General features: G+C 33.6%; 1 protein-coding gene across 1 annotated transcript; it reads left to right on the top strand.

The window, feature by feature from the left end:
- The first annotated feature begins 6557 nt into the window (after positions 1-6557).
- LOC101692160 (NKG2-A/NKG2-B type II integral membrane protein-like) lies at positions 6558-15287 on the top strand. Its single transcript, XM_004779753.3, has 5 exons — positions 6558-6952; positions 7355-7432; positions 7913-7966; positions 8504-8652; positions 14999-15287. The coding sequence occupies exons 1-5, from the start codon at positions 6766-6768 to the stop codon at positions 15104-15106; spliced, it is 576 nt and encodes a 191-aa protein (XP_004779810.2). The 5' UTR covers positions 6558-6765; the 3' UTR covers positions 15107-15287.
- Positions 15288-15823: the final 536 nt, after the last annotated feature.

A 15823-nucleotide genomic window follows, 5' to 3' on the forward strand; every position in this document is an offset into this window, starting at 1 on the left:
AGAAACAGTGGTATGTTGGACCAGGTGAATTTAATAGATATGGAAATTTGCACCTAAAAATAGAAAAATATACATTCCTTTTTAATTGCATATGGAATATTTTCCAGAATAAATTACATGGAAGGCCACAGAACAAGTCTTATTAAATTTAAAAAGATTAAAATCATATCATGATTTTCTTTTCTGACCACAATTGTATAGGCATCCACCTAGAAATCAATTACAAGAAAAAAAACTCACTAAAAAACAAATATGTGGGGGGTGCCTGGGTGGCTCGGTGGGTTAAAGCCTCTGCTTTCAGCTCAGGTCATGATCTCAGGATTCTGGGATTGAGCCTTTCTGCTCAGCAGGGAGCCTGCTTCCCCCACCCCCCTCAGCCCCTCTGCCTGCCTCTCTGCCTACTTGTCATCTCTGTCAAATAAATAAATAAATAAATATCTTCATTAAAAAAAAAAAAAAGCATTCGGGGGCTAAACTGCATGCTACTAAACAATGAATGGTTCAATGAAGATATCAATGAGAAAATCTAAAATCCCTGGAGAACAATGAAAAAGATGTCCAAATATTTCAAAATCTATGGGACACAGCAAAATTATTTTGAAGAGGGAAGTTTATAGAGATAAAAGCCTGCCTCCATAAACAAGAAATATCTCAAATAAACAATTTACTCTATACCTAAAAGAAGTAGAAAAAGAAAAAAAAAACAAATATCAAACCCAAATATATTGGAAGGAAGAAATAATAAAGATGAGAGTGGAAATAATTAGAAATGAGAGTATAAAAATAATAGAAAAAAATAAATGAAACCAAATGTTTCTTCCTTGACAAAATATAGAAAATTGATAAAACCTTAACCAGAATTGTCAGGAAAAAAAGGATGGGGGTCCAAATAAAGACACTCAGAAATTAATAAGAGTAGTTACAAGGCACATCTCAGAAATACAGAAGATCATAGGATACCTACTGCCAACAAACTGGACAACCTATAAGAAATGGACCAGTTCAGGGTGCCTGGGTGGCTCAGTGGGTTAAGTCTCTGCCTTTGGCTCAGGTTATGGTCTCAGGGTCCTAGGATCGAGCCCTGTATTGGGCTTTCTGCTCAGCAGGGAGCCTGCTTCCCCTTCTCTCTCTACCTGCCTCTCTGCCTACTTGTGATCTCTGTCAAATAAAAAAAAAATCATTTTAAAAAAAGAAATAGACCAATTCCTAGAAATATAAAACTTTTCAAGATTGAATCAGGAATAAACAAAAAATCTAAACAGATTAATTAATAGTGAAGAAACTGAATCAGTAATCAAAACACTCCCAACAAACACATATCCAGGATCAGAAGGCTTCACAGGTGAATTCTAAAAAATGTTAAATGAAATTTTATACCTATTGTTCTCAAATTAAAACCACAATTGAAAACAAAGGGAAGCTTCCAAATTCATTCTGTGTAGACAGCATTATCCTGATACCAAAACTAAAAAGGGACACAATACACACAAACACAAATATACCCCCCCACACACACATACAAATAATATTACAGGCCAGCATTCCTGATGAACATGTAAAAATCCTCACCAAGGTATTAGCAAAATGAATCCCACAGTATAATAAAAGTATCATATACCATGATAACATGGGATTTATTCCATATATGCAAGGCTGTTTCAGTATATGTAGATCAATCAACTTGACACATCACATTAAATAATTGAAAGTAATCATATGTTAATCTCAATACATGCAGCAAAAACACTGACAAAGTAAAGATACATTTATGAGACGAACTCCCATTGGTGTGTAGAAAGGGAATGTACCTCCGCATAATATAGGTCACAAACTACAAGCCCACAACTAACATCATTCTCAATAGAGAAAAGCTAAAACATTTTCTTTTACGATCAGCATGAAGACAAGGATGTCCACTCCTATTGCTATTATTCAACACAGTACTGGAGATTCTAGCCACAGTAATCTGAAAAAAAAAAAAAAAAGACATCCAAATTGATAAGGAAAATGTAAAACTGTCATTATTTGCAGATGACATGATTTTCTAGAGAGAAAAACCCAGACTCCACCAAAAATACTATTATGAGAACTAATAAATGAAAATTTAATGAAGTTGCAGGATACAAAATTAATATGCAGAAATCCACTGCATTGCTGTACACTAGTAGAAAACTATGAGAAAGTGAAATTAAGAAAGTAATCCCAGGAAAGCCTGGGTGGCTCAGTCGATTAAGAGTCTGCTTTGGGGTCAGGTCAGAATCCTAGGATCCTGGGATCAAGCCCTGCTAAACAGGGAGCCTCTTCTCCCTTTTTCTCTTCCCCTACCCCCATGTGTGCTCTCTCTTGCTATCTCTGTTTCTCAAATAAATACATAAAATCTTAAAAAAAAAAAAAAGAAAACAACTTCATCTATAATTGCATTTATAAAAATAAATTACTTAACAATAAATGTAACCAAGGGGGTGCAAGTCCTATACTTTAAAAACTATAAGACATTGATAAAAGAAACTCAAAAATGACAAAAATCAGTAAATGGAAGATATACCATACTTATCAACTGAAGAATTAATATTATGAAAATATCCACATTATACAAAATGACCAATGACTTAAATGTAACCCTTATGAAAATACTTTTTTATACCATACACAAAAATAAACCTAAAATAAATTAAAGAATTAGATATAAGGCCCAAGACCATAAGTATGTTAAAGGCAGGATAGGCAACAAACTCTTGGTCTTTATTCTTTTGGGTGTGTCCTCTCAGAGAAGGACAACAAAATAAAAAATAAACAATACATAAAACTACAAAGCTTTTACACAGCCAAGAAAACCATCAACAAAAGAAAAAGACAGCCATCTGAATAGACAATATTTGCAAATGATATACCCAACAAGGAGTTAATATCCAATGTATATAAAGAACTCCTACATCTCAACACCAAAAGAACACAAACAAGAGATTAAAAAATGGGCCAAGGACCTGAATAGATACCCTTTCAAAGAAGATATACAGGGACACCTGGGTGGCCCAGTTGGTTAAGGGACTGTCTTCAGCTCAGGTCATAATCCCAAAGTGTTGGGATCAAGTCCCGCATCAGGCTCCCAGCTCCATGGGGAGTCTGCTTCTCCCTCTGACCTTCCCTCTCATGCTCTCTCTCACTCTTTCTCTTTCAAATTAATAAATAAAATCTTTTAAAAAAAGAAGAAGAAGATATACAGAAGGCCAACAGACACATGAAAAGATGCTCAACATCACGAAAATCAAAGCCACAATGAGGCATCACCTCACACATGTCAGAATTAAAAACAAAAACAAAAAACAAAACAAAACAAACAAATAAACAAACAAAAAAACAAGAAATAACAAACATAGGCGAGGATGTGGAGAAAAGGGTACCTTTGTGTACTGTTGGTGGGGAATTTACATTGGTGTAGTCACAGTGTATAAGAGTATGGAGGTTTCTCAAAAAATTAAAAATGGAAATGCCAAAACATCCAGAAAATTCATTCAGAGTTTCTACTTGAAGAAAATGAAAACATCCATCCTATGTTTATTGCAGTATTACTTACAATAGCCATGATATGGAAGCAACCCACTTGTCCATCTATAGATGCATGAATAAATGGAAGCTACACAAACACACACACACACACACACACACACATGTACACACACACACACAGAAATACTACATAGCAATGAAAAGGAATGATTTTTTTTGTCATTTTGACAATATCAATAGACCTAGTGGATTTCATGCTAAATGAAGTTAGACAAAGGGAAATAATGTATGATTTAACTAATAATGTAGAATCTAAAAACAACAAACAAAAAAACAGAAACAGACTAATATATAGAGAAAGACAAAAGTGATTGCCATGGTGAAGGTGGGGTGGGGTTGAAATGAGTGAAAGGAAGTATGTGGTATAATCTTTCAGGAAAAAAAAAGTCACAGGGATATAAAATACAGCATACAAAATATAGTTAATAACACTGAATTGAAAAAAAAATAACACTGAATTGTACTTCACATGTCATTTAAAAGTTCTTTCTCTGGCCTCTCCTCATTTTTTCACTTAAGTGTAAGTTTTAAAAATTACATTCAGTTTTTCCCCTGACATAGTTAACCTTAGGGATTTTTCATTTACAAAACATTTTTTTTATTTATTTTTTTTTAATCTATTTTAATAAACATATATTTTTATCCCCAGGGGTACAGGTCTGTATTAAAATATAAGTGATTAGTTATCATTGGAGGATTAATAACCAATATATTAATAATTATTTAACACTCAAATCTCTGGCATGGTGATATTTTTCAATTTTGTTCAGTGTTGTATTCTTCCCACAGGCATTTAGTTTTTTTCATTAGAAACCTAAATAACTTACTAACAAATAACAAAAACTAATTGCAGATATATTAAAAACTAAGAGAAAAATATTAAAAAATATGGAATTGATATATTTGTGAGTGACAAAAAACTGATTATAGCAAGTTTTCAAAATTTATATCAAGTACCACTAAATACTTGTTATTGGGATTATTATTTTAAAATATTTTCAGTGTAATAGATGTAACATAGCAAGAGCATAAAAGAAAGGAGTGTGTAATGTCAAGATTTAGCAACCTCATCTAAAAGTAGAACTTAAACATCTAAGACATTTTTCACAAGGCCTAAGTTCTCAATGTTTGTGAGTCCGAAGGAAGCAAGTTAACAGCCCAGATGGTCAAGTCTTTGACCCCAATATCTTGTGGAACATAAAAACTTCTCAGAGGTACTTACCAAGGGACAAAGTAAATGACGCAATATAAGCTGAAAGTGTCGGGCCCTCTGTGTGATGAGATAAATAGTCTTCAAAATAGCCCAAGTGTAAGAATTTCCTGTTCAAATTTTAACTGACACATTGATGAGAAATCTACTTTTTCCACTATTGCTTCACTCAGAGTTCTCACAGGGTTGGCAGTCTGTGAAGACCACAGATTCTGTTTACAAGAGTAACCTGGTCTCCCACGGGAAGATGCCTGACTTTCTGGCCAGCAGAAGGTATGTGTCACTCCTCCACTGTCTCTCTCTTAGCCACCTCACTTAGTGGGAGACACAAATGCTGGATGGGAGGCACCTGAGGCACAACTAATATGCAGACAAATCACAGAGAACATTAATACCGTTATTCCAACAATTCAGGGTGACAAACAAAAATTAATTTGAAATATATTGGAGAACTTCTTAAAATAACCAAATTCTTGGATGTTTGCAAATCAATATAATTCAAGTGAGATCCCATAAGCATCAAAACTAGGAAACTCAATTTGGATTTGTCATCAGTTATAGATATAATTAAATATATTTTGTATATTTAGCTGAGTCTTTAAAAAAAGATACTTAAAGTGAATCTATGATGAATCTATGATGGTTGAATGTAATTCCTCATACATTTGCTTACATGAAGGAAAGCAATTAGATTTTTTTATAAAAAGCAAGATTTGTGTAAAATCCTAATTTAAACTTAAGTATAAATATTCAAAACAAAGCTTGGCAAAAATGATACTCAATACTGAAAGACTCCCATCTAATGAATTATGTTACTTGGTCTAAAGAATATGAATCAGTAATGATAAAGTGGCTATTGTGTTACAAATAATTAAAATAACTGTATATCATTGAGAGCTTAGAAAAGCTAGGTGGAGTATTAAGTGCTTTATAGACATTATATTTTACATATTTTAATTCTCATTTTAGATCAGTTAAAAACTAGATAGCTAGATAGGAAGTAATTGTTAAAGATCATATATTGTAAGTTTCAGAGCCATGAGTAGTTCCAGATTTCACTAACTGCAGAGCTCATTGAATTATGAAATTATATTGATTTGATTTATTAGAATTCTTTATACAGCTAAAGCTACCCTTACTGTCTTTGACATTCATTGAACTTTCTGTGGTTTGTACCAACAGTGTTCTTCCATAAATAATCTACACTTCTGTTTATCATTTTATGATTTCATATCTTTATCATTAAATCAGTTGTCAATTTCTAGTGTTATATAATTACTTTTTAAAAATATAGTTTGGTCTTTGTTTTCAATGTTGTTCAGGTTTCCAATAAATTTAATGTGTCATGTGACATTTTTCAAGTCTTTCTTTTGAAATTTAACGATTTCTCAGAACTATACAATTGTTCAAAATAAAAATTCACTTGATAGTAGTGCATTACCTTTTAGTAAAGAAATGTACGTTTAAATAAAAGTCATTTACTACAGGAAATTCCTATTTGTGCTAAAACTAGTATTCCCCAATCTCAGAGCACTCAATTTTTAACTAATATGGACTTAAAAATTGTGGAAAAAGTAGATGCACCATTTTTTTCTAATGCAGCATTTAAATTTTAAACCAGTTATCCTAATAGTGTTGACATGGTTCTGTGGAATCATGATTACCTTATAATAGGACATTAATAAGGACAATATTATTCATGAATTCCTTTCTTATCCACAAATTTATAGCTTTATCTCATTTCAACAAATACTATTGTGTCAAACATAGAATAGTATTGTAAAACCCCTTATTCTACCATAAAACACTTCTTCAAAGCCCTAAGGAAACCAGTACCAGATTTTACACCTTCAAATGCAAATGAACTCACTCACCCACACTCCACTCACTGTGACTGTCCCAGCAATCTTGACATCGCATACACTCTTCATCAAGTCCTTCAGTACAGTCCCACTCAGCCCTGTGCCTGACACCACGCAGCTGCAGAGATGAATAACCAAGGAGTTACCTATGCAGAACTCAGTCAGGTTAAGGGTTCAAGAAGACAGCAAGTGAAAGCTAAGGGCACTAAAAGCTCCACTTCAAAAATTGAGCAGGAAATAACATATGCAGAATTAAATCTTGAAAATGCTTCTCAGGACCTTCAAGGGAACGACAAGAAAACCCCCTGCAAAGGTAAAACATTTAATACATACTCGGTGTAAGTGTGCTATTATATGCAGTTGGGATGCAGGGGCGTAGAGAATGAGTAGGGAATGATATCCCCTATTTTTCATTTGTGAGGATCTGTGTGTGCAGCTGGAATACGGTATTGTAATGGAAATCTGAGGACTAAATTTGTTCAGCCATTGCTTACTGAGTCTTTCCCATATCTCTTAGGGTAATATATTTACTGCAACTGCAATGGTATATTCTGAGAAAAGATTATAATGGTAGATACGGATTGGGGTGCAAGTTTCATATGTGATTCCCTGAACATCGTTGGTTCTCTCATATATTATTTTTTTAAAGGATTGTTACTACCCATCCTTTCTCAGTGTTTTCAATTCTCCTTCTATTACTTATCTTCATGTCCAGGGAAGCTCATTGCTGGCATCCTGGGAATCATCTGCCTTGTCTTGACGTCCACTGTGGTCACAATAGCTGTTATTCCCTGTGAGTAATGTTTGAATGTCTACAAGGGAATTTTTCACTTTAATGATCATCAGTGCCTGGAAATACTATGTAACATTATGGAATTGAATTATCTCATTTTAATGCATATATGCTCTAAGTTTGGAAAGCTTATTTTGCTTTTGTGACATTAGAAATAATAATAATGTAGAGAGTATTAAAATTTGCTCAGATTTCATAACTCAAAGACAAGTTATAGCGGATACCTTATTGAGAAATACACAAATTAATTCTTGAGATTGCATAAACCAAGTATTATAAGAAATGGTGAGATTTGGTTCTTTAGGCTTTTGAAATATTTTCCCCACATGTTCATTACCTACTTAATGGACTAAAATCCATTTTATTATGGAGTTTTCTAATTCTAAACAATACACCAAATTTCAAACTAAAAAACTCAAATCATTATGATTTATTTGGTTTAATATTAAGTACGTATGAAGATTGCTTTAATTTTTCTAGTTACTAAACGACCAGAGCAGAACCAAACATCCCAGGAAACAAGGATCCCAAAAGGTACAGAATCATTTTAAAAATTCTAATATTATTATAGTTTCTATTTTATCTCTATCTTAGGCTAGAAAAAGATGATAATAGATTCTTTTGGGGAAAATAAATCAGAAAATCATCTAATAAACTTTCAGAAGTAATGATTATAGGAGACTGCTTATTCTAATACAACAATCTGAGGAAATAATCATTTAAATCCCCATATCCATTATTACCAATTGCCTCAAATTTCCTCCTGCTATAACATAAGAGATAAATCATTTTACTATTCTAAAATAGTTGCTTCCTTCAGTGACTCTCAAGACATGTAGAGATGAATATTCTTGTGTATTTGCTTTATATGAACACATAATTTAGAGAATGATAGGCTAACCATTCTCTGTTGAGTGTGTGTAAGCATATTTTGTTCTATTTATACCATCCCGAGAGAGTACATGGATGTATTATGCACACATATGTGTATATATATGTGAGTATGTAAATTAATTTGAATTTGTTAATATTCATGATTCTTTTGGATGATATCTCATGACTTTTCTTTAGCTTATCATTGTGGGCATTGTCCAAAAGAGTGGATTACGTACTCCAACAATTGCTATTACATTAACACTGAAGGAAAACCATGGAATGAGAGTTTGATGTTCTGTGCTTCCAATAACTCTACCTTGCTCTCCATAGATGAAGAGGACATGGTAAGATCTCAAATGTTTCCAGTTCTTGTCATATTTTGGATATGAGCTCATTTCTGAGTTTATAAGATGCAAATAGATTTTTTACTCTGTGACTTGCATTTTTACTCTGAAATTGGATTCTTTTAATGAGAAAATTTATTAATGTTACTCTAGTTCAATTTACAATTTTGGTGATTGTTTTGGACCTATTTCAGAAGTTAGTCAGAGTACATGAATATAATTTCCTATCTTATTCTCTAGGATTTATCTGTTTTTCTTTATTTCTTTATTCTTTTTTTATTTTTTAACCCTTAAATAGAGTTTATGACCATTTGGGAATTTATTTTTTGTGAAGCTCTGTTTGTGATGCTGTGAGATAAAATTAAAGATTACACTTTTCTACATCATTACCTAATTGTAGAGTATAATTTATACCAAAGTAGATCTTTTCTTCATAAATGACTTTATATATATATATATAAACATATATATGTCACATATGCTTTATTCTACTTTATATAAATCATACATGTATTAAAAATATTATATAGATTTTTATATAGAATTTTATATATAGAATATATAGAGAGAGAATTTTATATAGAATTTTTATATAGAATCTTTATATAGATTATCAGATACACATATATCACAGTCTACAGTCTATCACAACCCATAGCACTTTAAGTAAAATACAGAAACTTACCTTTCTTTACTGTGTCCTACTTATAATTTTCCTAAATATTTCTCTACTTACATTGAGAATCATGGATATTAATATTTTGCTTCAACTATCAAATAATTTATGACACAGAGGTGAAAGGAAGTCCATTGAAGCTAATGAAAGTTTTAATCTTTCTTTTGTTCTCTTTCTTCTTGATGATCCAAGATTCCTCCCTTTATTGTTTAATTTCTCTTTAGATAATCCCCTTTATCAATTCTTTCAGAGCAGGTCTGGTGGTGACACATTTTCATAGTTCTCCTTTATCACAGAATGTCTATTTCCCCAGTGTTCCTGAGTGATATTTTTGCTGGATAGTCAAAGGTTTTTGATTAGAATAATGCATTCAGTGACCAAAAATTTTCCATTTTCCTAGCATGTCTTTTCCTTGTTATTTTGACTGGAGAGAAAAAATGTGTTTTGGACTTTTATCTGTCCCCATTGGTTTCTGTGGGTTGCCAACCTCTCTGGCACCAGTCTGGGACATGTGAGGGAAAGAGATATTCCAGGGCGCTCACAACCATGTCATTCCTCATGCCCAAACTGCTGATTTCTGTCAGCTTTCTCATCATCTTTCTGAGTATATATTGTCCTGTTTGTAATGTCCAGGGGTTTTAGCTCTATTTGGTTGGAGGAATAGCAAAAAGTTTTTCTTCTCTGTCTTTCCAGAACAGGAAGTCTGATTTGTAGTATCAGATTTATAGTATCTGATTTGTAGTAGCCTGGCAAAAAGTCTATTATTAGATGTATGATTTGTAAATATATCCTCTGAAGTCTATGATTTATCTTTCTTTTCTCTCCAAAGAGTGGAAATTGTCCTGATGAATTACATTTCATCAATTTCTTCTTTTATGGATCATACTTTTAGTGTTCAAAGAAATCTCTGGCTTACTTTATGTAATGTGTGGTATATATAAGGTGATATATATATAATTTTTTTTAATTTATTTGACAGACAGTCACAAGTAGGCAGAGAGCAGGCAGAGAGAGAGGAGGAGGTAGACTCCCCGGGGAACAGAGAACCTGATGTGAAAATTGTGTTCAGTGCTGGGTTTGCTGTTATAGAGGCAGCACATGACCCAAGCAGTTAATGTGGCCCCATCACGTTCCTTCCTCAGAAAATATACTTAGCATCTCAGTATCAAGCATAGCTTTCAACCATGTTTTTGAAGGTCTATGCTTCATCTCAATTTATTTTGTGCATCTATTAGCAAGATGTATTATAAAATATCAGAATACCCCAAGAGATTATTTTTTAGATTGGAGAATACTCAGCAACTTTTCCATTTAATTCCAATTAATTAATTCCATTAATTCCAATTAATGGTAATTGCTTCTTCAATTTACACCATTTCAGCTCAGGAAAGATTTCATAGGAACATTCTTTCAGATAGAAAGGGGAATCTGTACTTCTAAACAATGTCATACTGAAGCCACCTAGCATTGATTTGAACACCAATTATGTGTATTTTTTCCTACACTGTATTCATGATTTCACATTGGTGATGTGAAATGAAGCATTTCTGGGGAATGTGCACCACAGAAATTAATAAATACTTAAAAAAATGTTTTCTTCCTCCCTCACCCACACCATGTGCCTGTATGCCAACACAAGTTTGCATCCATAAATGGTATAGATCCAAGTGTATGATATAATGATATAACAATAATAACGATGACTTTAAATAATCTTATCTTCAAAAGCAATTCCAAAAGGAAAATACACATACAGATTATTAAATTACCACAGGTTTACCATTTCTGCTATTCTTTATTCATTGCTGTAGGTTTGTGTTACAATCTAGCATCATCTACTTTCAGCTTGAAGAATATTTTTGGAAGACAGGTCTACCAAGATGAAATTCTCTTGTTTCAAGTTTGTCATGGGGCCTTATGTACCTTCTTTTTTTGACAATGTTTTGCTGAATTTATAATTCTTGCTTGACAAGATTTTTTGTTTTATCTTATTTTGCTTTAGATTTCTTTTGTGTGAGGAGGAAGTTTTTGTTTTTGTTTTTTGTACTATTAACTCTGAATTTGACGTTCCCTCTCTTTCATTTTTCATTGTTTCTGGTGAAAACTCATCCATCGACCATATTGTTATTTTCCTAAATGTAATGACAAGTTTTTCTCTCACTGCTGTCAAGACCTCTTTATGTTTGTTTGCCTTCTGTTTTGTTTTGTTTTTGTTTTTTTTGAGTTCCTGCAACCAAACCACATAACATGAAATTTACCATATTGACATTACCCATATTAAAAAAAAATGGTTTACAGCAAAACTCAGACAAGACAGAGATTTCCTGTATTCCCCTATTGTCTGTATCTATGCATGCATAGTGCACAGACTCCTTCACTTTCAGTATCCCTCAGTAGAGTTATTTATTTGCTACAATTGATAAACCTATAATGACACATTTTTATCACCCAAAGACCATAGTACACTTTAAAATTTCCTCTTGATATTGTGCATTTTATGAGTTTGGAGAAATATGTAATGACGTGCTAAACCATTATGGAGTTATACAGAATAGTTTCAGTGCCTTAAAAATCCTCTGCGCTTCACCTATCCATCCTTCTTTCCCTGCTAAACCCTGTCAAGTACTGATCTTTTCACTATCTCTATAGTTTTCATTTCTCCAGACTGGCATATAGTGGGAATCATACACTATCTCACACTTTGTGTTACATTTAACTATATATATGCATCTTCACCATCTTTAAGCATACAGCTTAGGGAGCTCACTATATTCACATTGAGCCCAACGGATCCCTCTAACTTTTCACCTTGTGAAGCTGGAATTCAATATTCCTTGAACAATAATTCCCCTCCTCCATGTACCCTTCAAGCCTTAATAATCACCATCCTACTTCTGTATCTATAAGTTTCGCTGCTGTAGATACTTCACATAAATGGGATCATATATTTTGTGTATGTCTGTGAGTGTGTGTGTGCGCGCGCGCACGCTCGCATGCGACTGGCTTATTTCTTTTAGCATAATGTCCTGGAGCATGTGATGGGATTTCCTTCCTTTTCAAGGCTGAATAGCATTGCATTGTTATGTATGTACTGTTTGCTTGATCCATTCATCCATCAACTTTTGAGTTGCTTCTAACACTTGACTTTTGTGAATAATGCTGCAGTGAGCATTGGTGTATAATTATCTCTTTGAAACTTTGCTTTCAAAACTTTCATGTATTTTCCTACATGTGGAATTGCTGATTCTTTATGTTATTCTATTTTTAGTTTTTTGAAGAATCTCCATATTGTTTTTCACAATGGCTGACCAATTTACATTCCCAACAGCAGTGTACAAGGGTCCTCTTTTTCCTGCAGTGTCTTCACTGACTCTTTTTTAAGAGTATGAGGTGATATCTCATTGAGGTTTTGATTTGCATTCCTCTGATCATTAGTGATACTGAGCATCTTTTTGTATGGTTTTTGACCACTGACATATTTTCTTTGGGGAAAAAAATGTTTAAAATTTTTTTAAAAAATTAAAAAAAAATTTTTTAATTAAAAAAAAAATTTAATTAAAAAATTGTTTAAAAAATTAATTCTTTTACTCACTTTTTATTGGGTTATTTGGTTTTTGTTGTTGTTACTGACTTGCAGGATTTCTTATATATTTTAGATATGAATACCTTATTTGATATATGATTTGAAATTGTTTTTTTAAATTTCTTCTCATTCTGTTGATCAATCCCTTTTTTTTGAAGATTTTATGTTATTTGACAGAGATCACAAGTAGACAGAGAGGCAGTCAGAGAGAGAGAGGGGGAAGCAGGGTCCCCGCTGAGCAGAGAGCCCGATGCGGGCTCAATCCCAGGACCCTGAGATCATGACCTGAGCCAAAGGCAGAGGCCTTAACCCACTGAGCCACCCAGGTGCCCCGTTGATCAATCCCTTTGATGCACAGAAATGTTTTAGTTTGATGTAATACATTTGTCTACAATGGACTCTTCCCTTGTGGTCTGTGCTTTTGGTGTCATATCCAAGAAATCGTTTCCAAATATGATGTTGTTTATTTCCCCAACATTCTTTTCAAGGGATTTTATAGCTTTATATCTTTATTTTTAAGGTTTTCATTTATTTACTTGGTAGAGAGAAAGAGAGATAGAAAATGAACATAATAAAGGGCCAGAGAGAGAAGCAGACTCCTGACAGAGCATAGAGCCCAATGCTGAGCTCTACCCAGGGACTCCAGGAACATGACCTGAACCAAAGGCAGATGCCCAACTGACCAAGCCAACCAGGCACCCCTATAGTTGTACATCTTACGTTTAGGTCTTCAGTGCATTTTGAGTAAGCTTTAGTTTATGGTATCAATGTAAGCATCCAGCTTCATTATTTGCATGTGGATAGTCAGTTTCCCATCACCATTTGTAAAAGATACTGTCCTTTCCCTATTGAATAGTCTTGGCAACCTTAGCAAAAATGATTAGAAGAAATATACAACTATTTGGGTCTAGATATATCTTTAAATTATTATTTCCTTTGGGATTTATGGCTTGGGGTTTCCTATTGTTACATCTTGCTGAGGTCAGCTCCTATGCATAGTCTGAAATAGCGTCCAGGGCAGATATAGATTCTGTGGTAGATAACGCGGACTAACGCTGATAGAGGTGGAAGATATATCACCCATTCCCTATTTTCATACTGACTTAAGTAACGTCTTAATCCACTCTATTCCCTCAAGAGTATTTCTTTGTGTTCTCAAGTGATCTTCAGTCATCTTGGTATGATGTCCTGAGATGTGGATTTATTTTTTTTAACTTACTTTTTAGAGATTTTAAAATCTGTTTATTTCTGCAAGAACGAGAAACAGAGAGAGAGAGCATATGCGAGCATGAGTCGCCTGTGTGTGTGTGTGAGTGAGTGTGTGTGTGTTGGGGGGTAGGAGTGCTCACAACTTGACTAGCAGTTCTCAAGTCTCCTTTCACTTTTACTTTTTAGTGGGTTCATCTTGGTCTCTCCCTGTGCACAGACTTTTTTTTTTTCCCATCTGTCAAGAATGTATAGAGAGCTCAGGTGAACTCTTCTGTCATATCTTCCCTTATCAGTATCTTCCCATTATATTTATGGGAGTCTGAGCGATTGACCCAAAGACCACAAGCTCTGACTAAAAAAAAAAGTAAGATTTTTCCTCATCATGACTGAGCAAAATTAACACTTTGAGCTAGAAAACCAATGGACTCCTTTGCCCCCTTCCCAACTGCTAACCAAGTCTCCCTGTGGCACCAGCACCATTGCTACTTGCAGCTTCTCCAACTGTAAAAACTACAATTCTTCTTGATCACTGAGCTAGGGTGATCAGGGGTTGGGGGGAGGCACAGGATCTGTCCTGCACAAGAAAATCACAAGGTGCTTCTTCTTACTTGAATCTCTAGGATTTTTCCCAATGTACACATTTCACAAAGTATTTTTAAACTTTTTGTCACTTATCAGAAACCCAAAATTGTTATCTTTGTCAGTTTCTCCTCCTACTTAGTCCTAGTAGGATATTTTTTTTAGTGTGTCCCGTGTGATACAAAAAATATAGATATAGACAGATACTATAAGGAAAGAATTAACTTTATTGTTACTACAAAATTCAAACGAGTATGAGAGCTCCTATTTGATTTCTAATAAAATCTGCTTTCTCACAGTATTTGTTGCACTTCTTCCTTCCATCTTCATGGATTAGAAGCTCCCAGAGAATCAATAATAACTCATCTGTGTGGCCAAAAGGCACAACTTTCTTCTCCAAAACATAAGTTTCCTGAGAATGTTTATATTTTAGGATTTAAAAGAATTAATCTTACAAGAAAAAGTGTTAATATGTGAGCAACTAGAAAACACAAATGTTGCAGTGTTTTCATAGAACAATGACAAGGGAAATATTTAGAGTTGTTACTTAACTATTAGTCAAAATAAATTATTTATTCATCAAAATATTATGGTATTTATCACTAAATTAATGTAATTCTCTGTATTTCAGACCATCAGTATCTTCAGAGAGTGACAAGAATTGTGCATTTTTCCTCTTCAGTTCAAAGATAATATCTAATGAATATTGCTTAGAATTAAGACCATATGTTTGTAAGCACCAGACATTAGTTACCTAATTTGGGGATAATGCTCTGTCACCATCTAAAGAACTATCTCTCATTTCTCCAAAAGACATACAATTGCCTTCTCAGAATATTTTTAAGATGTTATTTTTTTAGAGAAATTTTAGGTTCGCAGCAAAATTAAGAGAAAAGTACAGAGATTTCCTTAATTGCCCGGTCTGCACACACATTGGCCTTTCCCATCTCAGTAACACTCACTAGAATCATTCATTATTTACAAGGATGAAGTTGCAATGATGCATCAAATCCTTCCAAAGTCCAAAGTATACGTGGGGTTTCAACCTTGGTGTTGGTGTCATACTAATATAAAAAATAAATACTCAGGTATAGATCATATATTTCTTAATCTTTTGCTATTTA

Source organism: Mustela putorius, unplaced genomic scaffold (assembly GCF_011764305.1).
Source record: "Mustela putorius furo isolate JIRA1106 unplaced genomic scaffold, ASM1176430v1.1 tig00537227_pilon_pilon_pilon, whole genome shotgun sequence".
NCBI lineage: Eukaryota > Metazoa > Chordata > Mammalia > Carnivora > Mustelidae > Mustela > Mustela putorius.

Excerpts from the sequence above, each read along its gene's own strand:
- LOC101692160 (XM_004779753.3), top strand. The coding sequence starts at position 6,766 with ATGAATAACCAAGGAGTTACCTATGCAGAACTCAGTCAGGTTAAGGGT. Across the intron at positions 7,433-7,912 it reads CACAATAGCTGTTATTCCCT|TTACTAAACGACCAGAGCAG; the intron begins GTGAGTAATGTT and ends TAATTTTTCTAG. Across the intron at positions 8,653-14,998 it reads CCATAGATGAAGAGGACATG|TATTTGTTGCACTTCTTCCT; the intron begins GTAAGATCTCAA and ends GCTTTCTCACAG.